Here is a 27,890-nt window from a genome sequence, read left to right on the forward strand (position 1 = left end):
TTATTAAATGAATAAACGTAGAACGAGAAAACTTTTCAACACTTTTAATTTCATTAAAGAACAAACACAAAACTTGAAGGACAAACATACGACAAAGTGACTGTAAAACCATGAAGATTTCTGTATATTAAATAGAAGTATTGTGGTTTAATACACACTGGCGTTCCATACAATAAAAAAAGATTATTTACACAAGTGCTCCCGATGCTGGAAATAGTGGGTAGTGCATTTCTGTTTGACCCCCGTGATGCTCTCTTTGGTCCTGAAGGTCCCAGTTGCATCTTTGTCGCCAATCCAGTCCAATCTCTGGACTCGGCTCATGTGGTAGTTGTCATGGCAAATTACCGTTGTCATGGCAGCAGACGATGGGCTCAGTCCTCATGGTTCTCATCCTCTGCTCTGTGTTTGCGTGTGAAGAACCCCAGCTGATGAGGAGGGAGATAAAGATTGATATTTTAAACACAGCACATTCTGGTATTTGTAACGTATGTTTGGATAAATACTTTATATCATTGATTCTCAAGCTGGAAGTTACGGGTTCATTTCTGGGGTTGTGGAGAGTAATGATATAATATTTTCAAAATAAAATTAACATATTTTAGACTAGGACTAGTTCACCCATATAGACCATATAGCAACAGTGTAAATTGCTATGATCTGAACCCTTATCACCAAAATTTTAAGTAATGTGTAACATGAAAATACCTTCCACAGTACGAAAATGATGAGGGCCAGTAGCAGCAACCCTCCGATGATGCTGCCGATCAGAATCCAGAGTGAGATTGGAATAGCTCTGCCCTTCAGCACCTCCAGTACAGTCTAGAGGAAAACATATAAATGGAGAGGAAACAGAAAGTTAATACTAATTCTCATTCTGCCACTTCAAATCCTGCTGTAGTCTTCTTACCTCCCTCCAGTCTGTTCCTGTGTCCAGAGTGATGAGGTTAGTCTCCTGAGCTGCCAGGCGATAGGCACCCATTATCCTCACTGACTTATATTTGGCCTACGGAAGGAGACGCAGTTGCGATGACCAATTAGTGTCACGGCACAAGATTTGGGCTGAAATGAATGTGTGTCTATGTTCGTCTTACTTTTCTGAAGAAGTCATCATGGACTCTGCGGCTGACACGAATGAGGGCAGTCTGCCCTCTCAGGAGCTGCTGCACTTCACACACAACCTCCGTGCACCACGACCTGCTGCAGTTCTACACACACACATAAATACACAAACACGCATATTAACATGTGCTGATGCTGCACAGTGTTCAGTAGCTGCTGTGCTGCCAGAGGCCTCACCAGTATGTCGTTCTGCATCATGTCTTCTGGATGTAGGGGGCGCACATCTCTGTGTCTGTCTTTGAGCTGGGCCAGATCACTCAGCACGCTGCAGTTCACTCCTGTAGCCTGGGGGGGAATTAAAATATGTCCGATTGGATATAAAAAGGGAGATACAGACAGTCAAAGGGAAATGTTACTCACGTTGTAGGAGAAGACCTCAGTGACAGTCATGAACACTCTGTCTCCTGCAGCCACAGAGGGCAGATGCAGCCTCAACACCAGATTACTCACAGAGTAGCAGCCGAGGTTCTGCAGCTATATGGACAAAAAACAAACAACGCTTTAATCTAAAAGTCCAGCTTGACTTTAAATTTGCACCATGAGCACATGAGACATACCCTGAGGTGTGTATAGAACTCTGGTCCAATCGCCTCTGACACTGTCCGCGTGGGGTGAACCTCGTATCGGTTCAAATTAGAGTCACTGCACAAAACCACAGGAAAAAGAAACATCATATAAATACTCAAACACATAAAAAAAGAGAAGCTAAAATATATTCATGCCGTGCACACGCACCTGCTGACAAACAGGTCCGGTTCATACTGAACAAAACTCTGCAGCTGAACACTGTTGTCCCCCAGCGTATCCTCCCTCTCCACACTGTCACTGTGAAAGAAACAGATCAGATAAACCTCATTGCCTTTCAGAGAAGACAAATAATATCTATCCATCCTTAATTGAATTTGACCAAAACAGATGGGATCCCTATAAGCAGTTGCCTCTAAACCTAGTGCACAGAGTATCCAGAACTGCTTCAGTGAGCTACCTGGCAGCATGGAGCTTCATCTGGACTCGACTGTGCAGAGACGTGCAACTGAACTCAAACTCCAGCATGAAGTTCACCTGCAAGCACAGAAGAGAACGGGCTGGTGAAGAGACGAGTTTCACCTGCAGTGAGTCAAGTATGAGTGGGCTTAGTCAAGTGTGATGGAGCCGTTTCTTCTGCACTAACGCACCTTTGACTGGGAGCGAAACACTGGATAGCTGACGTTACACGAGTGGCTGTTGGCACCGAGCGCTGTGCACTCAATCTTAAAGTGGGCATCCTCCTACGACAAGAGAGAGATAAAGAAAGAGAGAGGTTGTGTAAGGCAGCCTAAATGTGTGTGATTAGTTAGAAGTGGTGCTGTGTGAACGTTGTCTACCCGAATGCTGAGGCTGGAGAAGTGCAGGTTGCGTGAGTAGTGCAGCGTCAGGCTGGTGTTGTAGGCGTTTTCAAGTCTGTTCTGGAGCTGCACCTCCACCGCCAGACGCCTACGAGGGCTGCGAATCACATAAGGCTTCTGTCTGTGGAGAGAACGTGATGAAAACTCACCGAAACCGAACAAACCGAGAGAGCGAACCGAGGAATGTCTCAAATCAGTACCTCGTCCCAGAGATGTCCATATGAGCCTGCAGCACCAGGTCTGTGGTACACACGTCATCCTCACCGCAGTCTTTGAAGAACGCGATCTGGAGAGGAACAAGTCAAAAGTGTTTAACGGAGGAAGGGGAAGGGAAATGTGACCCATTAAGAAATCTATTAATCCATCCATGATCTATACCGCTCATCCCTTTGAGTGTCGGGGGGAGCTAGAGCCAATCCCAGGTGACATTGGGGCGAGAGGTGGGGTACAGTCTGCATGCCTTTGGACTTTGGGAAAAATGCAGTGTACCCGGAGAAAAGACATGCAAACATTGGGAGAACATGCAAACCCCACACAGAAAGATCCCAGTCGAACCGGATTTCAAACCAGGAACCACCGCATCACCATGCTGCCCCTAAATCTGTCAATGTCATGAGTCAATATGTTGCCACTCACAAATTTCTTAACAGTGGTTGGCCAGCCCTCATCCAACACCGGACCACTCTCCGTGTCGTTGATCTTAAACCGCAGCGAGAAGCTGATTGGACGGATGTAATCTGCTGTGTCCTATACTCCAAAGACAAACACAAATGTCAGAGGTGAAAACACAAGTGTCACCTTGTCTCTGTGTGTGTGTGTGTTCAGACACTCACATAAACATGAAAGGGCAGGTTGTAGCAGAGAGTTTGTCCCGTTTGGACTCGGACAACCATCTGGGTCTGTCTTTGGGAGCTGTCGTCAAACAGGGCCCGTGCAGACAACTTCCTGTCATCCAACATCGCTGACACCCACAGGTCTGAGGAGAGAGACGATAATTAGGACAGATGGTGAGCGCTGGAAAATGAGTCCCTGGCCATTTTACAACTCTTATTTTTACCTCCGCCAAGGAGAGGATGTTTGTTTGTTGGCAAAAACTATCAAAAGGATTTTCAGGAAACGTAGTGGAAGGATGGGATGTGGGCCTGGAAAGAACACAGTAAACTTTGGGACGGTTCTTGAGAAAGGGACAGTTGACATTTTTTTTTAAATCTTTCTTTAACTTTACGTTTTTCACCAGGGAATAACTCATGGATCTTTGTGATAAAAATCTGGCATATTTCAGAGGATTGATATCTATGAGTGTGTGCAATTTGGTGCAGCTTGACTGTTGGGCCTTGGCGGAGGTATGCGCTCTACTGAGTGCTTTTCTGGTTTGTTGTATGAATCAGATAGGGCAGGCCTGTGGTTTTGGATTGATGAAAATACACAGGGTTCTACCAAAGCTGTTGCTGTGTGGTCCAGGGGAGCGGGAGACGGCTGTGAAGCAGGCAGTCGCATCCAGACAGGCTGACTCTCTGCCACCTCTCTGGCAGGTCTTCTGAATGACGTTGATGGAGTGCGGCTGGAAGGACAGACTCACGTTGATCTGGACTATGCTGCGAGAGCTGAGGGACAGTCATTAGGGAAAAAATGATTAAACCTTTAGATTTAGATGATGTGAATCTAGTTACAGTTAATGTTTATTTTGTATTGTTTACTTTAAATGTGGAATCTAGCTTAAGGTGATACATTTATTATCTCCCACTGCTTGCAGCCGTTAAAGTAAAATCTGTCCTGGCAACAATTCTCTGTTCCCTTTGCCTGTCCTTCTCTGTGTTTACCCACCTGAGCAGCACAGCACTGCCCAGTGCTCCCACTGCCAAGTCTATTAGCTCATCTCCATCCAAGTCCAACCGAGCACTCACACTGCGGCCAAAGTACCGCATGGAGGAGGAGAGCGATGACCCTGCGATACGCTGTAGGGACGGGAGCCAGGAAAGGAAATTAGTTTGATTGATTTCTGACAGGTTCCAAAAAGCTTGTACCTGTAAGTAAAGGGTAGGTACCTGTTTATAATTGTGGTTGATGTAAATGCCATCTCCATGGTAGACATAGATGGCCCCCCTGTGCTCGTCCTCCAGTGGGGCTCCCACCAGCAGGTCAGTGAAGCCGTCGTGGTTGAGGTCAGGGGCGGACGCCAGTGCATAACCAAACCTGGCGTCCTGGGACTTCTCCTCTGACTTCAGAGTCCCGTTAGATACAAACGCCTCCTCCTGAGAGACAAGAAAGAAGGTGGATACATTAAAGGTGATAAAAACTTTGATGTTTGCATTGTCAATGTTTATTATGCTGAGATTTTGGTAAATGTTGCGTGTCCTCATGATGACTGTACAATCATCCTTATAGAGAAGAGTCAGTGTCGCCCCTGTCTCACCCCACTGAGGCTGTAGATGTAGACCTTCCCAGCCTCCTTGTTTCCTGAGCCGAGGTACATCGGAGCAGCAACCAGGAGGATGTCAGTGATGCCGTCCTGGTCGATATCCATCCCACACACCTCACTGCCATAGTAAGACCCAATCTACACACAGAAACATGGTACTTCAGTTTACGGCCAATAGGGGGAGTCCTTGCTTTAATCTCCGACTATTGAGGTTCCTGCTGCTCTGTTGTGTAAAGTGACTGACAGGAATGAAGAGGCCCAGGTATACTTTTACCTGTTCTCCATTGAGGGCCTGTACGATGTTGACGTCGCCGTCGTCACTGAGCTCAAACAGGATGACTTTGCCTTTGTGTTTGAAGCGAGGAGCTCCAGCTACATACAGCCTCCTCCAGTCTCCAACTATCACAGATGACACCGTGTAACCTGAAAACACATCATCACACACCGCTGCTCAATCCACCACCTTCAGTCAGAGATTACAGACTAATATAGGATATTTATGCATCATTTAACACATATGCTACAACTCAAGTGCACATGTCACTGCTGGCATGGCATAAAACAACTTTTAATTGAACTTGCTTCAGATAAGTAATGTTTCACATCATTTTCTGTCCGTGTTTGTATCATGTTGTGTGTTAATGCAGTCTACTGCAGTGGTGTGTTTACGGGCACGTGGAAAGCTCAGACATTTGTGATTCGAGAGTGGGCTGGAGAACAGGAGCGCATTCACGAGTTATGTTTTCAGAAACGTTGAAAGACAAACAACGATCAAACTCGGAGGTTTTGAAAAGGATTATGTGGATTTTGGAGCTTATTGGGAAGAAAGAAGTTTCTGTTCCCCACACAGTTGAAGCTGGTTCACTGGAGCACCAGACACGCAGGAGCCCCAGAAAACCCCAGGACCACTGTTTGGCAATTATTTAGTGGTAATTTACTTAACTGGAAATGTGGAACAAATTTGGCCCAAATTTTGTTTTACATCTTGTAATATTAGCTTTATTTAATTACATTCAATCATTTTATACCAAAACTAAATAAGGGTAAAGGGGAGAGAGCAGTGTCTGAATTGGGGCCATTGGCTCAGTTTTGCCCTGGAGTGGTCTGTCTGGTGCCAGAATCCCCACCTACATCTTTAATTTGTGGCTATTTTATCCACTATTTAAAACTTTTTTTATTGTCATTAACTTTGTGAATTATTCTATATTTATTCGTATATATTCTTATCCCTAATTTATCTCCCTTGTATCTATCTCCATTGTACCTGCCTGTACATGTTATTTTCCTAAAAGCTGTCCCAAAAATGAGTTGTGGGAGCTTCCCAACAACACATGAATGCTTCATTCTTGAAGTCCCTCCACACAATAACACAATAACAGTGTGATAGTAACACACTAACACATGGAGTTTGATCCTTTGAGTGCTCTGCTCAATGGTCTGTTATGTCGGTACCTAAATAAGCAGCATGATTCTTCAGCTCCAGCGGAAACTCGCTCTCGAAGGCCTCTCTGGGCGGGATGATGCGTCCGTTGATCCCCTCCTTCAACACGCCACCGTCCCAATCATAGGCGCCGACCATCCCAAACAAAATGCCATCCTAAAGAACCAAGAGCAGTGCATGGATGAGAAACAAATAAAAACATTTTTGTTTCAACAGTTTTTTAATCTAATTTAAAGTGCTGTGCCTTTTCAATATTGCTTTTAATTCAGCTTGAATCTGTTTTATAGACCAATTAATGGCTATCATTGTACTTCTTATCTTTAATCCACGCTTGTGCTGACTTACTTTGCCATGACTTTAGGACACTTTGGCTCAACTCCTTTTATGTTTAATTTGCCGTATAAAGAAATCTTGACTTTACTTCACACTCTGATGAGAGAGTTCAGGTTGGACTTACATCCAGTGTGTGTGTGGAGAAGCCGATCTGAGACATCTCCATGTGGAACGAGCTCTCGTTGTAGCCCAGTGTCCCTGCAGGTGGACAGAGACAACCATCATCACGTTTCTTTACACATCTCCTCCCTTCCTTCCTCACCCCCCCCGGCGTCTGATCTCTCTGCATCCTCGACACTCTCACCCACCCTGAAGACCACAGGAGCCTCGCCCTTTCCTCACCTCCTTTCCTCTCTGGTTTCCTTAAACATTTGAAGGTGGCATCACCTTTCATCGGTCTTCCTCTCCTCCTCCCTCAGCTATTGTGATAGCTGTTCACTCCCTCCACCTTCTTTTCCCTTTCTTGCTTTTTCTGCAGAACTGCTGTTTATTTTCTTCTTTCTACAGTGATAACTCTCCACTTCTGACTCACATACTTGTACCTCTCATTTCTCAGACAGACTCTTACCACTTTAGTCCCAGTGTTTGTTTCCTCTGAGTTGACAAAATCCAATCTGATGAAAACAGTATTGCAACTGGGAAAATTATGGGTTAAAATATATTTTATACCCTGAGAACATAAATCTTATCCTAAATCGTATGTCTTATCTTCTCATCTTATTTTATCTTATCTTATAGAAAACTGACTTAATAACTTATGTAAATACACTCACTATCATTTTGAAAATATGAATCCAATATTCTATAGATCAGTGCCTCAACATAACAAACTAAAGCTGTAAAGTTTTTCACTGACTTAACTTTTTCTAACTGAAGTAAATAAATCTGTATTTTAATCCAGGGAATCTGTGGTCGAAGTTGATTCAGCATTTGGATTTGATCATTTCCTGTTACTGTCCTTCAGCTTAACTGTTGGACTGTAAAATCCAAAAGACATACAATAACATTTGTATTTCTATGCTTTTCTAAATTCAGTTTTTACAGCTTTACTTTACAGGTGCAGTGAAGAGTAGAGTAGGAGACTGATATGCTGTAAATTGTCGCATGTCAAACCCAACCAGTCATCTATGAGATCTCCCTGTTTTTTTCTGCTTTTGCTTCTCGCCAATCAATATAACAATACATGACATCATGTGACACATCTATATATATATATATATATATATATAAAACTTCCTCAAAGTAGATCAGGTGGTTTTATGAGACATCTGAGGTGCTAATCATGAGTGAATTGAAAAACTGTGACATTACTACTGTCTTGTTTTAAACAGTACATCATTGAATCCTCCCTGCCTCCTTCCCTGCATCACACACCTTCCAGGGTGAAGATTCGGTCTCCCAGAGCGTCCACAATGTCATTGAGCGCTGCTTCATCTGTCACGTTGAAAAAGAATTTGTCATCAGGGTCGCTGGCGATGTACTTGATCTCGTTAATGAACGTCTCAGGGTCCTGCTGCCGGCGGATATAATGACCCAAAACCTGGAGACCAGCGTGGGAGAAAAAGGGAGAGAAAGATTGTAAGAGAAACACAATAGATGAATAAGCAGAACACACAAGTTCAATAAAACATGGAGGGATTAAGCTGGAAACAGAGAAAGGCAGTGAAAGTGAGCAAAACAAAGCCTAAACTAATACGAGGGCATATATCAGATATATTATTTTTCACGGTTTGAGAGGAACTGAAACCATGAGAAGGGATGATGGATTGTTTTGAAGAGAGACAGACATAGTATGAAGGGGAAGAGGGGAGGAACGACACCATTCCCAGAACAAGTAAACTGGACCTGCAGGATCCAACTCTCTAACCTGAAAAATAAACACAGTTCATAGCTGTTTCCCTGCCCGTGTAATTTACCCGTAATTAAGCAACAGCTAAAGGCAACACACTGACTGGAAAACACAAGACAAGAGGAAATGGCAGCCACCAGAGATTTGTAAATGAGGTGCACAGGCCCGGTTCAGGGGGTGAAGAGATGACGGATGCACAAGATATATTGTAGCAGCAGCGGCTTGTGGCTTAATGCCTGAAGTATAAATGAAAAATTCCATAAGAGAAACCAAACCCAAGAATCTCCCCCCGTGACTCCAGCTGCCAAGCAAACTAAGGAAATCCTCTGTTTTCAAAGGGCACGGGATGGAGGGGGGCTGCACTGTGTAACGTGAAGAGAGTCGACACATAAATATGTACATTAACATCTTATAGAGGCCGAGAAATTCCACGCAGGCAGCCAACGGCTTCTGGTTTTTATAAAGTCATGAACAGAGAAGAAAAAGAAAGAAGCAACGGTCTTATATTAAATGTAAAGCACATTTCCAGATTTCGAGGATTTTGCCAACACGTTTGTTTTCAAGTATATGAATGAAAGTGCCTCTGCTCACTTTACGTGGTTCTGCACGAGCTGCTCCCCCACAAACACACAATTCACAGCCCCTGACCTGCGCTGATGTATAAAACACAGTCTGCATTGCTCATGCTCATGTTTGGAAAGCTCAGCCCTCCCCTGTGAGCCATTTTCACTGCACACACACACACACACACAAACACACACACACACACAAACACACACACACACACGTAACCTACACACACAGGGGCGGCAGGAACATCAAAACGTGGCTGCAGTTACACACGTAGCACTTACCTGTCATCACTTGGACTTTTCGGGGCAATAGTTGACCCATAAAAAGCACCTCATTCTCTCTGGTTGTCATCTTTCACTTTTGTTTGTTTCTCTTGTCGTTCAAAGCTGATTATGTCATTTTCATTGAACCAGTTTCCCTCTGCTTCCTGTTTCTCATACCAAGCTGCTGTTGACCTATAGCATTAAGGTTGTGTTCAGGTAGTCAGACTCCAACCGGCCCACAGCGATAAAACCATGACAGCATGTTTTAGCGCGGCAAAACTTTCTCTCCTCTCCATGTTTCTGCTGGATGGTCGGGATTCAGACCTCAGGGGAACACAACTTGTGTTTATTTTAAAGGGTTAGTTGACCCCAAATTTGAAAAAACATTTTCTCCTTCTCCTTCTCCTCTGTGAGGTCTGTAGATTACCCAGAGTAAAAAAGGACAGTATTAGTGGCTGCTTAATTTTTAGCTTTGGTTTTGACAATGTCATACAGTGCATTTATTTCCCCTTCAGGACGAATAGTAATAATTTCAGTGATTCTCTGATTTTTTATTTAGCGCCACCATCGGGTCAAAATTTCTCTTTGACTAATACTTTGGTGTGTGACCAAATAGCCTACAAATAATAAGTCGCAAATATTAGCACGCTAACACACTAAAGATTGTAAACATTACACCTCTATTAACAGAATGTCATAATGAGCATGTTAGCATTTAGCTCAAAGCATTGCTGTGATGAAGTAAAACCCATAGACTTTAAATAAAGATGGATGACATGACAGCTCCCCAAAAGTGAAACCAAAGCATCGTGATCGCCACCTGGTGGCTGGCTGCAGTATGGGTCATAAGTCCCAAATCGTCCATATTAATAGATGGGACACGGACCAAACTGAAACATCAAAGTAAACATCAAATATTTTTTCTCAAAGATGGTTTCTTTCACTTTAACTAGATCTTATCGCACTAAAATATTTTCAATTCGTTGTCAAGTGCTATATTTCCAGGTAAGTTTAAATTATTTCATTATTTGATGCTATAAAACAAGGGTGAAACATCATGATTGACAGCTGAGGCTGACTCATGATTGGTCAAGCATGTCTATCGATGGGACCTTGCTACCGCTGTTCACTCCCCTGATCGCTACTGAGCAGACTCTGGCTCCGAACGCACAAGATGGCAGCATTTGTATCCGGGATATTTTAACCTAATTTCTGGATCATTGTCTTGTTTTAATAGATTTTTTTCTTTGATTTCACATTTTTTTTAATCCCTGTTGTATGTTGAAGAATTAGACATGAGAGATATCTCCAGATCTGGGCAAATAAAAGCCAAAACTATCTGTGTGGATGGATACCACGAAAAATAAGTGCACGTTTTCTCTTGGATGAACCAAGGCAAGAACAGAACCTACTTTTATCCCAAGATGTCGTCCTTTAATGTGGCAGTTTGAGATGCAAATTCAGGAAGACAGAGTCGATTTGTAAACGGGAGCTCAGTCTGATCAAACTTAATAATACGTCTGCACAGGACTCAAACACAGACCTTTAACCGAGCCTCTCCACCCATATATCAATAGATATATCTACACATATTTCTATGGTGGCACCTTGCCACTCCTCCTCAGTGTTGGCTCATGTTCTCCTCTGTGGTTCTCGCGGAGTCTGAAGGTTCCCCAGTGTCTCTTGTGGGACAGGGAGGGGTCTGTAACCAGTGCTGCCGCTAGACTCTGTCCGGTCCTCTGATTCTAAAACCATACCACCGCTCAGTGTGTCACTGTGTGTTGAGGGGGTCGGGTGGGGCTCGAAAGGAAGAGTTTTTGTTCCCACTCGTCTATTTTCGTAGACTCAAGGGGTTCATTTGGTAATGTTATTTCTGGGGGAGTGGCGGCATTGTGTGGTTGCCCGAGGGTGCACAGCTTGTGGTCAGTGTGCGACTTTCACGCAATGTGTGTGGAATGTCAGAGATGCAATACACACCCCATTGATAATGTAGGTTAGATGTGTGTTTCGTACACTAGATTTACCAGTGAGGGAAAAGAGAACTCCTGAATCAACATTTTGAGCATCATGAGACTCTAGATTGTGATTATGTTAGGACAGCAGCTCCAAGATGTCCCATCACAACCAGACGACATGTACTCACAGCGATGGCGTATCTTGTGATGTTTCTCTTCTCGCACTCCTCCAGAGCTTCTGGTAGCTCCTCTCCGTCATGCGACTCTCCGTCCGTCACTACGATCATCACCTTGGTGGCTCCATCCCTCGAACCACGTTCCAAACTGAACGCCTCTGTGCTACAAAAACAGAAAACGATATGAGGGAAACTGACATAAAAGTGTCAGGTTCTAATCATGCAAATCTTGCTGAAGTAAATTGGATTCGAGAGAAAAAAATGTCAAAATGGAAGAAAAGAATAAAGTAAAAAAGTTAAAGGAGTGAAGGGGCCAGAGGGAGAGAGAGGACACCAGGGAGTATCCACTTACTTCGTTTCTTAACTTCTCAAATAAACTCTATATGATAACATACAATTCAAAGTGCTTCTCCGAGAAAATTAATAACTAGTGAAGGAGTGAGACATTGGCTTTAAGTCTCTTCCCACCAAGTATGATATAAATGGTCCACAACTATATTAGTCATAGTTGACACACATACATTTACTGCCAGTTGACTCAAATTGGTCATTGCACGCAGCGAGCATGTGTCACTGCACACAGCGACCGCATCTGTGCATTCCCATCCGGTTGTGCCATGTTACAGAGAGGAAGCCTAAAATGACAAACACACGGACAGACCCAGGCCGCACCCTGTTTGTCTGCTTGAAACCTGTTCTCAGCAGGACCTGCTCCAAGTGTTGAATAGGGTTGGTGAGCCTCAAACCAACCCACACAATCACACACACACACACACACACACACGTACACACTGAACTCTGGAGAGTCGTCACTGCTAGTGAACTCAGTCATTTTCAGGCCTAACTCCAGCCCTGGCCTAAATATAACATTGTGGTCAGCCGCAAGAAACTCAGAGTTAAAAACAACTGTTTCCCCTATGCAGTCTGCAAATTACATAGGGTGCAGAGAAGGAGAGGAGAGGAGAAAAAAGAAGAAATAAGTGGAAGTAAAGGAGAGGGACAGATAGATAAAGATGAGTGAAACACTGGGAAACATGATGAAAGAAACTATAAACCTGGAACAAAGTAATTAGATAGTTAGAGAAGTGGGAGATAAAAGGAAAAAGAAAGAAAGAAAGAAATGAAGTCAAATCTAGTGCTTGGGAACCTACTTAAAAGACCAAAAAGAATCATAAAAGACAGTAAAACGAAACCAAACGTTAAAACTAAAAGTACAAATCCTGCTCTGATGTGGTATTAAGATTGTGTAATTTTGCAATTAAATTAATTTGGTAGGAGACAGAAGGACACAAACGAAGGGAGCAGGGAGGAAAGAGAGGGGTGAACAACAAGACAAGACAAGACAGACGGAAACAGATTAGGAAAAAAGGAGGAAGAATTGAAACGGAGGAAAACTGAAAAATTAGGATGAAAGACACAAAATAATGGGACAGGGGAGATGAAAGAGGAGAGAAAGTGAGCAGAGCTAATTGGGAAGCCTGGTCGTATTTACGAGCAATTTTATGGAGTCACAGTAGTACGGTAATGACACCGCGCAGCGGTCTGCGTGTGTACTTTTATGCGTATGTGTGTGGCTGACTGAGAGTGTCTCAGACGGGTGGAGCAATATAAAAATCGGTGGTTAATTCAATTGTAGACGGCTATTTGATGTTTGTGTATCATTCTGTCATCGACAATCTACAATCCACAGTCCACAGTCCATTACTGTTGTTAACATTTCAACATTACATTGTGCCCTGGTGCACAGAAAGACGAGGGTCACAACTTACATGCTATTTTTGGTAAATGTATGGTTCAATGTACGGAGTCTAAAATTACATGTGGTGTTTGTGGTGTTCTGTAAAGCACAAGTTCACTCAAGTCTAAAGTTCTACATTCAAATCCAAGTCCGTTACTTGAACATGGTTTTCCTTTTAAAGCCGAGACCAAGTTCTCTCAAAGCAAAGGCCGAAAACTAAAGGAATAGTTTAACAATTTGGAAAATACACAATTTACTTTCTTGTGAAGAATAAGGGCACAGTCACACCTAGTCGAATGCGAAGCGAACATTACGGGTCAAAGTTCACAGAAGATAAACTCCATGCGAAGCCACTCTGCGATTTGCTTCGCCACAGGAAGCGTTCTTTTCCTGTATGTGTGGCCGTGCCCGGTCTCAGGTCTAAAAAGCTACAACCAGAAGACTTTAGCTTAGCTTAGCATGAAGACAGGACACAGCTATACTGTAATGAAATCCACCAACCAGCACATTGAAACCTCACTGTTTCACATCTCATGTTATATTTGTGTAATTTGTTCTAAACTGAACTTGAAAAACAACCTGCTGGGGGTTATATGAGCCAGACTTTTTCTTGGCCGTAAACAGGAGCTCCTTGAATTCTACACTGGTTGGCAGACAATCTCGAGATATGACAAGACTTCAGGAATGTTTAACAACCAAAAAACAACATGGTAATTAGTGAGCTTTAGAGGTGACGGTGGGCAGATGCTGTTTACTGTGGACAGACCATGACTGTGGACAGACCATGACTGTGGACAGACCATGACTGTGGACAGACCATGACTCGCTGTTTCCTCATGCTTCCAGTTTGTACCATGGAAGCTAAGCCAAGCGAACTGGGAACTGGCTGTAGCCTCATATTTACCTTATGAAATAGAATCTAACTCTCGAACAGAGTAGTAAAATTATTTCTCACAATGTTGAATCATTTATCTTTAGTGCGGCTTTACCAAATAAGAACTCGAGGCTTGAATATTTACCTTTTACACGTGTACTACGGGTGGGTGTATCGTAATTGGTTACGTCTGTCTGTCTGCAGGTTTCAACAAGTTCAATTTAACCACAACCACAATGTATGAAATTTTAGACCTATGAAAAGTACGGCAGATGTGAATAATTGTAGATGAGGTAAAATAGCAGAGTAGACAATAACCCTTGAAATGCCAGTTTACAAACTACAGACAAAGACCATAGCTACCCCGGTCTTTTCCACAGCCAAGCTGAGTGTACAGCTATAAATTGTAGGTTATTAGTTATCAGTCCCATGTTGATCCTATTTGTAATTTTTGTAATATTCTTAATTTCTCAATAGATACTACACACAACAACAAAATAAAAATCCATGGAAATTGCATTAAATGAACATTGACATAATTAAGACCTAGCAAACGTATTTAAGATGTAGGACATTATATTTTAACATATTTAAGACTTTTTAAGGCCTTAAATTCAGATATTACTTTTTTCAGAGACTTTTTAAGACCTCGCAGAAACCCTGATCTTTTCTCTCTGTGTCTGTTTGAATTCTGTTTGGATTATACTCAGCTATTTAGTTGAGGGTAGGGTCACGACCTGCACTTTTGATATTCATTCTTTTTAATCTGTCAAAGTTCACAGCATGGGATCAAATTGTTCACATTTATATTGTTACAGAGAGCAAGAATGGTCGAAAAACATGGCCACCATCAACCAAAATATCTGCCTGTGCCTTGGCAAATCTTGGCAATAACTCTTTGAGAATTTGCCCAATCATGATAAATCTTAACACCTCCAGAGAGAGAGGTGAGAGGAGAGCAGTTTGCATGTTCTCTGTTCTTTTAAGACCTATTTTAGCCAAGTGCTCAGGTTTAGGTCTAAGTTTATAATAAGGACAAGGTTAGGGGTAAGGGTTAAAAGTCAAACATGCTGTTAAGGTTAAGGTTAAGGGGCCAAGGAATGAATGCAGTCGATGCCTTTGTAGATGTAGAAATTTAAACTATATGCGTGTGAAGTGTAGGCTGCGTGTAGGTGTTCGTCCATGCGTGTGTGTGTACTGTACATGTCTGTGTGTGTATTTTTACAGCTGTAGGAGCACGACTTGGCCGGCCAGGCTGGGTCAGGCCATACCACACCTGCAGCCGTGCTGAGCCAGCAGTCAGCCAGACCAGCTCAGCTAATCTTACTGTTTTTCTACCCCGTCACTTTCCTGCCCACTGCAAACCCTGCTATCTGTCCATCAGTGTGTGTGTGTGTGTGTGTGTGTGTGTGTGTGTGTGTGTGTGTGTGTGTGTGTGTGTGTGTGTGTGTGTGTGTGTGTGTGTGTGTGTGTGTGTGTGTGTGTGTGTGTGTGTGAGAGAGAGAGAGCGAGAGAGGTGATGCATATGTTTACATAAGTCTTGACATAAATTGGTATATTTTTAAATGAACTGATATCAAATCAATCTTAAATTATTTCAACAATTGCAACCTGGGCTTGTTTTCTTTACCCTGGCACACACACATAGACTCATGTGCACGGCTAATGTAGAGTTTTCACCATCCGTCAATGAGGTTATGACAGTGAGAGACAAAGAGTGGACAGTGTGTGGTTGTCGTCTGATTTTCCCGTCACTGGTGTTTAAAGGCCACAGTTACACAATTTTACTGGCTCCATTTTCCAGTCACTGCTTTTCAACTACCTTTTAAATGTTTTTCCTAAACCCCTCCAACTGGTACCTTTAAATGCACCAGAAAACAGGAACTCTCCAATTACCTGTGTGTGTGTGTGTGTGTGTGTGTGTGTGTGTGTGTGTGTGTGTGTGTGTGTGCCTACGGGAGTAGAACACCTCTCCAACACACACATCCCCAAATGCACGTCGGGCCACACATCAGGTCTGGGTGTGGTGCTCTATGTGGGTATGCCTTTAATAAGGCAGGAATTTTATTTTGAAAAGAAACATTTTAAAATATTTTAAGACTTAGAGGTTGTTGCCGACCCTCAACCTACAAAACTGTTTCCTTAGACTTGAATTACAAACTAAAGCACCTCCAACACACTGTATTTCTATGAAGAAAAGCAATGACGAAAGACCAGGCAACAGTACAGGAGTAATGAAGAGGAGTGAATTTAAACTCAGCGGTGTAAGAAATGTTAAGATTCTCTACTTGAGTAAAGCTCGCAGTAAATAGAACTCTATTAAAAACTAAAGGCTGCATTTTTTTTATTTACTCAAGGAAAAGGACAGCAAGATTTTTAGTAAATGTCATGCAAGTAACAAAAATAAACGTTCTCATAATGCAGAAAATATGTCAAATATCTGACATATAATCTTTTCATTAATTTGTTTTGGTAAATGTGAGCAAACAGTGCTGAAGTATTCTCGGGCAAGATACTGAACGGCTCTGCTACTATTATGTGACTGATGAAGTGCTGCACATATATGTACTGTATGAATGTGTGAATGGTTATATACTGTAAAGCACTTTGAGTGGTCATATAAAAGCTGCTATATAAAAACAAACCATTTACCTGCTCCATAGCTGGAAGTGTGTTTTCATGAGAACAGTGTGAGGATTTATCATAATATAAGTTTGGCACTACCGCGACACCTTTCATATTACACACAGCTATTTTATCCACTGTCAAAAAATATTGATAGGAGCAGCTTTAAGTACCCCGTGATGTTTAGTCTAATCCTTCAGATAACTTGGTAAGCCATAAATCTAAAGCTGCCTGGTGGGACCTTACTGGAGCGTATCATAAAAAAGAAGAACAGACTGGAAGAAAAAAGACCTGGTTGTCATTATAATTACAAATTATATAGCGAGTGATATATTTGGTGAAAACCCCCCTAAGAATGCCAAACACCAAAAATCTACCACCAAAATCTAAACAGCCAGACATTTTCCAGAGAACACGCCAGATCTACGGTATGTTTTTAACACGAGAGGGATCAGCCAGTAGGAGCGAGGTAACAGTGATTGACAGGCCTACCAGGCCATGTGGATGGCGTATGCCGTGCGCGTCTCTCGTCCCTCCTGTCGGCTGATGTTCTTGGCAGCCTCCACCACTTCATGTGTGGTCTGGTAGTCCTTCAGAGACCACTCGTGGACTGCTACCTCGCCATACTGCAGTATACCGACCTGAATGTGAGCACACATACACACACATACACAAACACACAGAAGAATTTCAACAACGACACATGTTCCTGGTTGTGCTGGCACATATTTGTGGGGAGCAACATCTGAAACATCTTGTGTTTCTGGGGGTGAACTATCTCTTTAAGCACCGACCCTGTTCTTAAAGCAAACAGTGCACTCGGGGAATTTTTGAATTCATTGAAAAACCAGAGGTATTTCCTCTTCACCTCACGTTGCCTGCTACTCCTTACCCCCCACCCTCCCTTTTTCAAAACCCAAACCCCCTCTCACCTCTCACTCCTCTTGTTGTTTAGCTCAGAATAATGTCCCCAGATCCCACACTTGCCAGCTTCCATTCTTCCTCAACCTCAAGTTAGCTCGGCTCCCATCCCTTTACATTACTACCGCAATTCATTCTGGACAAATTTGCCAAACCGGTTCTTTAAATGTGTCATTCGATGCATGTTTTCACTCAAGGGACTCGGCCTGTCTTACTGCTCTGGGCAGCAGCTAAGGGCTTCCACAGATTTAAGCGGGAGACAAACTCAAATTCAAAAACCACAAGTTTCCATTACCGATGTAAACAATATTTATAGGCAGTGAAAACATTCACATGATTTGAACTTTTACCTGCATCTGGTCTGAGCTGATGTGGAATTTGCTGAGGATGTTGCTGAGGAAGTTCTGGACCTCGTACCAGGGATAGATACTGTTGGAGCCGTCCAGCACGATCACAATGTCCATGTATGTGGAGCACCCTGCCAGATGTGGGAGATTCAAAATATTCTTTTTGGTCAAAGCAGGCCAGTGCAGCATGTTTCTCTGCCTCAGTGTGTGTGTGTGTGTGCGTGTGTGTGGTTACTTTGTGCTGTTGGAGCGATGGTCTCTCTTGGTACTAGGTCATCGCTGACCGAGGCACAGATGCCAGTGCTGAACATAGACGTACCACACTCCTGCGACCACAGTGGTGCACATGCCTGCCAAACACACACACACAGGGACAGCATCTGTTTTACAGGTGAAGCAATTACAGGAGCATTCGCAGTCGAGTTGAGCAGTTTATATTCCTAAGTATTTGTGTTCCGCTCTTGAGTTGCGTAGGTGTTTTTTGGTTGACAAGGTTTTAAACACGTAGACAAATGTCGCCGTGTGTCCCGAGTATAAACACTAAATGAGGGCAGACGGGGAACAAAAAGAAAACAAGTTATACGAGGGGATAAGTCATGGAAAAACTACAATGGTGTGGTTTGGGGGATAGAAAATGAGGGATAGGCAGAGAGAAAGAGAGGCTATTGTTGACATGTTGGCAGTCACTGTTGTCATGAGCGGTTTAACAGAGCTGGAACACCAGACCAGTAAGGCCATTTAAATCTGATTGTGTTAAATGTAGGGGGTGAGCGTGGGGTGGGGGGTATCACATTTCAGATATTTCTGTCTTCAAAGCGTGCCGTTCGTTTGGCTTTCATACAGAGAGCGAGAAAAAAGAGGGAGAGTGTGGCGAGGGGGAGATAAAAGAGAAATGCATGCACAGCCGGGAGACAAAAGAGGTCGACCGAAAGTGGGGTGAAACGGGGTAGAATGAGAGAAAGAGAAACATCCTGGTATTGCTTGCCCTGTTATTATGGACGCGTTTCTCCTCAGGCGCAGAGACAGGCAGGGAGGACGGAAGAAGGGATGGAGAGAGGGATGAGAGAAAAGTAAGGAGGAGGGAGACGGAGGAGAGGGAGAGAGGTGCTATGGCTTTTGGTAGGTCTGTCATTAACAAAGGGCCGGAGACGCATTCCGATCCTGTTATAGACCTGACCACTGGGGTTAGGATACGCACACACACACACACACACACATGCATGTATGCACGCACACTCACACACACAGTGGGCTATGTTGGCTAGCATGAACTGTGCACAAAAACACTGGCAGTCACCAAATCACAAAGCACGCTTGCCTAACACACACATATATGGACACATACTCTGACACACGCACACACACAGAGTTGCCTCCTCGTCCAAGCACACACACACACACACGCTCACACACTCACACACAGAGTTGCCTACTCGTCGAAGCAGAAGTGTGTTTGTGTGGAAGCCAGAAGCCTCAGAACTGGAGAAATCAGGATTGGAGAGCAACAACAAGACTTGAGATGTGAGACTCAGACACGAGTTCGAATAAAGTTTTAAAACTGCTAACTCCTTATTCCGGAGTCCGTAAAAGTTCAGTCTCAGGAGATATTTTTTTAATCTTGTGCACATAAGATAATAACTTGTTCGCACAAGATAAATAAACAACTTAATAATAATAATCTTGGATGTTTATTTATTTTATTTTTTGAGGTGGGGGGGGGATCAGTGAACTGCACACGGTGGTGTCTTGATAAAAAAATACACTACAGGAAATGATTCATTCAAATTCTGTCAGACAAACACAACCTGCTCTCACCACATCCCTTCAGGCTCCCACAAATGACCCCAATGCCCATGTAGCAAAAACTTAAAAAAGCCTCATCTCCCAGTGTCTAGACTACGTACCAGGAAGCCGTCAGGTGAGTCTGGAGTGAGGGTCATTCCCAGGTGAGAGTTCCTCAGGTTTTTAGAGACGTTCTGGAGAGCAATCTCACCTGAGGTACACGGACAGACCAGTTTTATGATCAGGCAACATTATGCATTTAAACTTGATGAGGATTTCAGCTGACTCGTTCCTCACCTAGATTCACTTTGCTGCAGTTTGAGTTCTTCTCGTCCCCCACGATGCATTTATACACGTCTCCTTTCCTGTTGTTGGGCGGCCCGTCCCAGGGAGCGCCAACCAGCATTCTTCAACATAATGACACAGTTATTATGTTGACATTAACGCATCACTGTGCATCTTCTTTGTGTACGAAATATGACAATTTAATTATTCATTTCTCTTTGTGTGTCTTTCGCTGCCACTCACACTCTCCCACACTTACGATTTCTCTCCATTCGACTCATGCTGTAAAACAGAGAAGCCGAACAGAGCGTCCTCTGGACCGGTGAAGATGCGCGGATTCTTTACATCTATGTTGAAACACTGACAAAACTCTGAAAGACAAAAAAATATTATCAACATTCCGTCAGCCTCTTAAACCATCACTTACTAGTTGGTCATTAAAAACTCTTAATGTGAAGCCAAAGTTTGTTCACTCTGGATTTACTTTAGTGATTTTAAAGTATAGTGAAGGTCTAAAACGATTCCAAAAAGACCAAACATGTTAGGACAAATATATAAAAGAATATACAATGATTCATAAGGATTAGGGTTAACCCTTTTGATGAAATACTGCTTCCACAGAACACATTGAATCTTTCAGTCAGAGTAAACATCAAGGAAAAGTTGGGAGAAGCTAAAACTGAATATAGATGTGCTACTGGCAGAATGTTGAATTCAATTCTACAACTATAAATGGAAGTAAAAACAAAACTGACATATTGGGAAATTCACTTTCCTGTTTTTACTTTTTGTTTCTGTGAGTTAAACTTTAATTTCTGTCAATTAAATATAAGATTACAGTCAACAGCTGGTGAACTTTGCTCAACAGAAATACTGTGAACAGGGAAACAGCTTCATTTTCTGTGTCTAAAGATACTAACAACTTCCGACAAGGACCTTAAACATACCAGATTAACGCTTTATATCAAATTTGTTTAATACGTACAAAATAAGGGGTGTTAAAATGACAGTTTTCAGGGTTTCATGTGTACGATTATCTTTTTAATAACTTAAAATTTAGTGTGCAAATAATAATCGTAGTACTCTCATCGTCCGTCTCTTTGGAAGAAAAAGTCTATAAGCACACCAACCCTAGCTTTAAAACATGCAAACTGTACTATACTGTAATTAGAATGTTGTTTTCTCTTATAGCCTGGGCTGGGGGGAGAGAAAAGAAGGAGGGGCGTTGAGAATATGGATAAACAGAGTGACCAAAGGCAACCTGGGAGGAAAAAGGGAGTTCAGTCCGAGAGGAGAGAGGGAGAAGAGAGGGGAGAGAAGAGGCAAGGCAGAGAAGGGTGTGGGTTAGAAAATAAATGGAGTATAGTAAGACCCCTGTTATGACACACAAGTCTGCCCTTCATACATACATACAGAGAGAGAGAGAGAGGTGAGGAGGACAGAGAGAGCAGCGTGATGGTTGTCAGACAGTTCACTGGGAACACTGTGTAAACTGAAGGACGAAAAACAGACAAAATGCTTATTTTCTAGGCTGCAGGAAACCTGTAAATACTGTTTACCCAAACCAGACCATGTGACATAAAGGAGCAGGTACAAGATTTACTGTTCCTGTTTGTATAATCAGAGTCAAAGTGAGTGAATGAACTCTCACTTCCTTCTGATACTCTCATGTCAAGAGAGTATCATTTGTTGATGTGCATTTAACGAAGATTTTTTCTTCATGTAAGATCCGGGGGAATTCGATCTTCAAGCAGAATCCTCATTGCTGCTCAGATAATGTCAATGTTCGATTCCTTCACATAAATCCGCTCCTGACAGTTGGTATATACCACACATCACTTATGTATCTACTGGATGTCATTTGAAGCCTTGAAGAGAAGGGCGTGCTGGATGGGTTTTCTTAGAGGACCTTTTGGAATAGATTTGACTTGACGTGTCATTTAGCAGCATGTGAAGCTACAGTAGCTCTCATACTGTACATAACTCTGTGATTGCACTAGTCCAGGACGGGGCCAGGGCATTGCTGCTGTGATTCTACACCAGTTACTCAAACACACTTGTGTACAGATACTTCCCCACAAAAAACACACAGACGGTTACCTCGGTCAGGCCAATCAGAGGGGGATTCCGCTCGCTTTTGAGAGGGAAACTGGATACGCTCACTGTTTCTCTTCCATCTCTGATTCTGCATTCACTTACTGTAGTTTTAACAACCTGCAACTACTGACTTGTCCTCTTCTCACAGATGTTTTTCATACAGTTTCAGTCGCAAGTTTCTGCTTTCTTTTGTGCAAAAGATGTGGGGTTGTTGATGATACTAGCAGCATGGCTCTCAGGTTGGTGAGTCAATCCACAACTTTGGTCTTCACTGAACCATCTCAAAAACAACTGCCATGCAATTTTGTACCGAGGATCACGCTCCGTCGTCTTCTGTTGTCCCGAATCAAACACGGCTGTTGTGCACTCGCTGGAAATGACAATCGCAACATGTGACCACAACTGTAACCCCCCCAAATTCCTACCGGCTGCTTTATTTACTAGACTTAAAAATGTATATCTTACACATGGAACATGGGAATTACGCTGCCAACGGCAGTTTCTCAAATTTGAAAAGTCATCAGTTCCTTTACGTAGCCAAGATGGCGAATGTATTTCAGTGGCCACAATAATTGGCACAGGTGTGACAGACAGTGAGGTGCATGGTTTTGGACCATGAGCTATGTGGTGTGTATTGGGATATAGAGCTGTATTTGTGTTATGGACTAAAATTATTGGATTGGATCATCCAACGTTAAGTTTTCTGACTTTTTGACACCTTTTTTGAAGGATCCACAGAGATCAATATTGGTAGCAACGCCATCTACAAGAAGCGACACGTTCAAAAGCGACCAAACAAACTGGGAGTCAGCAGCGACCACTGAAGGTGAGAAGCTTTTTGAACATTTTGACCCATCTGAGTATTTACAGTTCAGTGCCATACTCAAAATATAAGTGAGTATAGAAGAACACAAATTCAGCCACAGCAGCAGTCTCACAGATCTGTTAGCATGGCTGTGTTCTCCACTTTCTTGTATATCTGTATAAGCTCTTAACATTTCGATGTCCAAACCTCCATTGACATTCAGCCATCTTTCTGATTCTACACAGATGTTTAATACACTTTACTGATGGGAACATGCGTAGGCAAGGACAGAATAGGTCCTTAACACTAAATCTTCTATATTCCCGGACAGAAGGAATAAAAATCATTTTGTCCCAACTTGCACGAACAAGTTATTCTCTCATCCCCCACCCCCACCCCCTCTTACAAACGATGTAGTAAAATGTTTTCTGTCTTTATTGTGGGATCACTCACTCGCTCCAATTCCAAATTTCCTTTCCACAACAAACCAGGCCTCTGATAAGATAACGACTCCCCCCCGCTAATGATTCTCTCCTTCATCCTCCTTGTTCATGCATGCTCTCATAAACCATACCCCCCCTGGTTTTTTTTACCCTCTCTCCTTTAATATACAGAAACATACACTCGTCTGTACCCCTACCACAAGGCCCCTCAGACCTCCACAAAACAGCACCATCAACCCTCTGTTTTTCCCTGTCCCGTTCTGCCTCCTCTGGTTCCATTCTCATCGGGGGTTTATATATATATATGACACTGTACCGCAGGCCATCTGACCACCCATCGCCATGACAACTGGTGACAAACATCTGTCAAGCCAAACTGAGTCCAGATTCTCTCAACCACACGTTCGGCCCGGGGCGCTCCTGGTGCTCAAAGTGTAGGTGGAGTGTGGTGTATGCATATTTGAATGTACTGCACATGTAGAGGAAGAGAAACTGAACTTGACACTACAGTGTTTTGGATTCTATGAAGACACTTGTAGCAAAGACATTGATATGTTTAGAAGGACACCAGTAATATTCTGACATACCCGCAAGAATTTTAGAAAGCCCCAACCTGAAAAAGTTTAATCCACGATGCTAATATTTGCCTTTTTGGACTGTTTCTTTCTAAACAATTTAACCACTCTTTATTTTCCCATATTGTTCGAACCCAGTGCATGTGTTGTCAGGCAGGTGGTAACTGTCAATGTCTCCAATGACGATAAAACTTTAGAGATACATAACCCTAACCCCTAGATAGATAGATAGATAGATAGATAGATAGATAGATAGATAGATAGATAGATAGATAGATAGATAGATAGATAGATAGATAGAGGCATCCAGTAGCACACAAAACAGTCAAACACAACAGCATATGAATAAAAAAAGGTATCTGTAAAGAAGTATGTTGATCCCATGCTGGGGAAATTCCCTTGATTCGATTGGTGCTTATGTCAAGTATGACCTTATCCGGGTTGAGGTGATCAGGAAATGCTGGTTACACAGATGTTTGTCTCAAACGGGTTAATATCAGAATATTTGTGTCCATGTAAACACGTCGATTGCTTGTTTCAATTGGATTAACATATTTAAATCCCCCCCCCTCCTGGTCCTGCCCTCAGTTTCTTTAATTCACATCTCTGACTTATAGCACCTCTGTGAAATGTCCTGCATGAGATGTTTGCCAGACTACAGTATCTGTTTCTATCATCTTCACTGAACTGACTCATGATGTTTCCCAAACACCCCCAGCTCATCTCTCCACCATTCACAGATTTTCTCTCCATTATCTCGATCAGGTTTTGTTCTCATCGCTGTCACCCTCTCATGGGGGAGCGGGGGTGTTGGAAGAGGAGGAGTACAGGAATGAAAATGAGCAAATGATAGGAGAGTAACAAAAAACACCAGAAGATAGCTGAGAGAATAATAGCAAGAATTTATGAATTACCGGTGAAACAGAGTTAAACACACACACACACACACACACACACACACACACACACACACACACACACACACACACACACACACACGCACCTGTGTTTGACATCTCAGTAAAGCATAACAGAGTGTAACAGACATGAGGTGCCTGCTGCCTGCATCAGAGGAGCCCTGCTGAAGCCATTAACGTCACACACACACTCACTCACCAACATGCTCCTGTACATGAAACATCCCACACACACACACACACACACACACACACACACACACACACACACACACACACACACACACACACACACACACACACACACACACACACACACACACACACACACTAAAATCACATTGGTTAAAACACAAATTAGACCAAATGGGTTACTTGGTGAAACAAATGAAGGAAAATTACCCTGAACATGCTTGAATTAAACAGATAATAGAGGGAGATGTGTAAAACCTGACCACAGGCACCATTTGGCTGCTGCCATCTGTGAATAGGTGTGTATGTGTGTGTGTAGTTTGAATAACCTCAATGCTGTGTGCATTCTCCTTGTTTAATCCTCAGCTTCTGAAGGAGAAGCGTTTTGCACATAGCATGAAAACTGACGCTTTAGTCTAAATGTTAAATGCTGGAACACATGCCAACTTCTCCTTCTATAGATCGACTCCAGACACTCTGTGTGTGATTCACAGCAGATATGAGCTCAACATGCCTTGCACAACTTAATTTCTCAGCCTATTGATGTCATGTTGGCCTAATGGCTGCATGCTAGGATGCAGCAGTTAAACCGCTGCTTATCAGCTGCAGAAACACTTAAGTTTTGGTCGACAACAATGGTCTTTTTCTTCTGTTTCTTCCTGGTGAGCAGGAATGGCTCCATGAAGTGTGGGAGGTGGCTCTGCCACAGCGATATGCCCAACTCAGGGAAGCCGATGTTCATGCTTCATGAAGAAAACACTCGTGGCACAGACGCCTTATTAGGGGGAACTTTAGACATCAAGTCTAAGAGATGAAAATGGCTGATACTGGAGGTCGTATTACACAGCTGCCAGGGTCAGAGGGTGTCAGCTGTAAGAGGAGATGAACCAGTAACCTTTTGGTAGAGGACACATGTAAATATCTCTGATGGCTCCAAACATCTTCTGGTGGCTGAAGGCCTCCAACGAGAAGGAAATACCTCCTCAGTGCTGCAAGATTTACTGAAGGATCAGACTTCGAACCAGGAACCATCACTCTGTTGGACCAGTGCACAACTTCCTATACCTTTGATGTGTTTGGCAAATGGAGTGTGGCCATATGTTTTAATACGCCTGCTTCTCCACTCACATGCACACAATCATGTAAGGAATGTCTCCACGGTCAGTCGTTTGCTGCCACACAGAATAAAGCTCTTTGGGACACGGGGTGAGACTCCATGTTTCACACATGTTGTCTGTTAAGGGGAGAAAAGTTGAGGAAGTTAATGACCCTGTCGTCCAGTTAGACATCGCTGGAGGACGGGAGAGCACATGGGCAGAGAAGAGGCATCAATCATGGATAGATGAGTTTACACAAGGAGCTTTAAGACAGGTGAATGGATTATTAGACATCCCGCAGAGACAAATTATCGTATCTAAAACAAATACTTCAGAAAAACTGGAATTAGAAGTATTCTTACCTTTAAGGAGGAGGATGAACTCCAGGCACATCAGGTATTTACGCAGCTCCATTTGTGAAACAGGTTTTAAAACAAGTCTCTCTCTTTTACTTTTCTCTTTTTTCTCTGTTCACAATGTTGTTTCCCCTGAGCTAGAGATGCAGTACATTGGCCTCTACCTGCACACGCACATACACCCACTCACAGCCACACACACTCATTCACACACGCGCACACTTTTTCAACTCTCTCTTTCCCCCAGAGATGCGTAAAATCCAGTGAAACGGTGCTGCAGTGGCATGTCTGCTGCGCGTATACGTGCGTAAAGCTCCCTTCAGGAGTAACCAGAGAAGCTCGTTGTTATAAATTAAGATTGAATAATTCCAGTCAACAGGAGGAATCTTGTTTTTGCGCTCGTTCAAGTCCCCGGAGGAGTAAATGAGTGACACCACGGAGGGAACGTGGTCCGTGTGGATGAGGATCAAGGCGAAATCTTAATTGACACCTCAGTGACCCGTGGTTTGGAGCGTGAAAATCGGTGCACCTGTCTCATCCAACAAGAGGCCGCAGTTCAGGGTCACTAAAGCATCACTAATGTGGAACACCTTCACCAACAGTCCATCAGCAGCGCGCCTTTCTCCCTCCGGACTCCTGAGCGCGTCCCTGGAGCTCAAACTCTCCTGTGGACGCGGGCTCCGTTCATCAAGCGCAAAGTTTGAGGTTCCTCTGATAACTTCGCATCCACGATCATGTCCTCTTCTCCTGAAGTGACAAAAAAAGAAAACCCTCCTGTTGTTTGTTCCTCCTCTGCGTCTCTGTCGATGTAAATATGCGGCTCCAGTATAACGGAATTCTCTCCCTTTGAAATGAAAGAGCGCATTTATCCTGAGAGCTGCCCTCCCTCCAGCAGACCTCCTCCATCCAGCAGCAGACTGACTCCTCTCTGAGCTGCTGCTTCACACCGACAAACCCCAAACACACAGCTTCTCTCTCTAAACCTTTCAGATGGCACACTTCTTTCTTTCTTTCTTTCTTTGACAGCTTTGAGGAATATGATTGACCTCTTTGATTTGTTGATAGTTAATTAATACTTATACTATTAACAAGTTAAATTGTAGGTTGCCAGGTCCGTTTCCCTATTTCTCATTTTACTATAACCCGCAATGAAACTTTTGCCAGCCACACTTTTTACATTACCCCCTGAAATCTGATTACATTTTATTTGTTCTGCTAAAGTTTTATCTGAGTGAAGTGTGCAACAGAGCAACAGAGTAGGTGTCAGTCTGGAGGAGGGTTTACTCTAACCTGGCAACCTTAAAGTTTTTCTGAAAAAGATAA

At 43.1% G+C, this 27,890-nt stretch overlaps 1 protein-coding gene across 1 annotated transcript; it reads right to left on the minus strand.

The window, feature by feature from the left end:
• Positions 1–29: 29 nt before the first annotated feature.
• itga10 (integrin, alpha 10) lies at positions 30–27,532 on the minus strand. The gene is made up of 30 exons (XM_035163230.2): positions 26,574–27,532; positions 20,345–20,456; positions 20,098–20,207; positions 19,923–20,011; positions 18,254–18,368; positions 18,022–18,149; positions 17,243–17,391; positions 11,526–11,676; positions 8,072–8,237; positions 6,822–6,895; positions 6,376–6,520; positions 5,198–5,346; positions 4,918–5,061; positions 4,550–4,756; positions 4,329–4,459; positions 3,942–4,108; positions 3,338–3,480; positions 3,141–3,251; positions 2,705–2,790; positions 2,484–2,625; positions 2,295–2,387; positions 2,105–2,181; positions 1,855–1,944; positions 1,677–1,761; positions 1,480–1,593; positions 1,297–1,404; positions 1,092–1,205; positions 908–1,003; positions 706–819; positions 30–425 (listed from the first exon to the last, which is right to left on the minus strand). Exons 1-30 carry the CDS (start codon positions 26,623–26,625, stop codon positions 372–374), a joined length of 3,516 nt encoding a protein of 1,171 aa, XP_035019121.1. The 5' UTR covers positions 26,626–27,532; the 3' UTR covers positions 30–371.
• Positions 27,533–27,890: the final 358 nt, after the last annotated feature.

The sequence above is a fragment of the Hippoglossus stenolepis genome, chromosome 8 (genome assembly GCF_022539355.2).
Source record: "Hippoglossus stenolepis isolate QCI-W04-F060 chromosome 8, HSTE1.2, whole genome shotgun sequence".
Lineage (NCBI taxonomy): Eukaryota > Metazoa > Chordata > Actinopteri > Pleuronectiformes > Pleuronectidae > Hippoglossus > Hippoglossus stenolepis.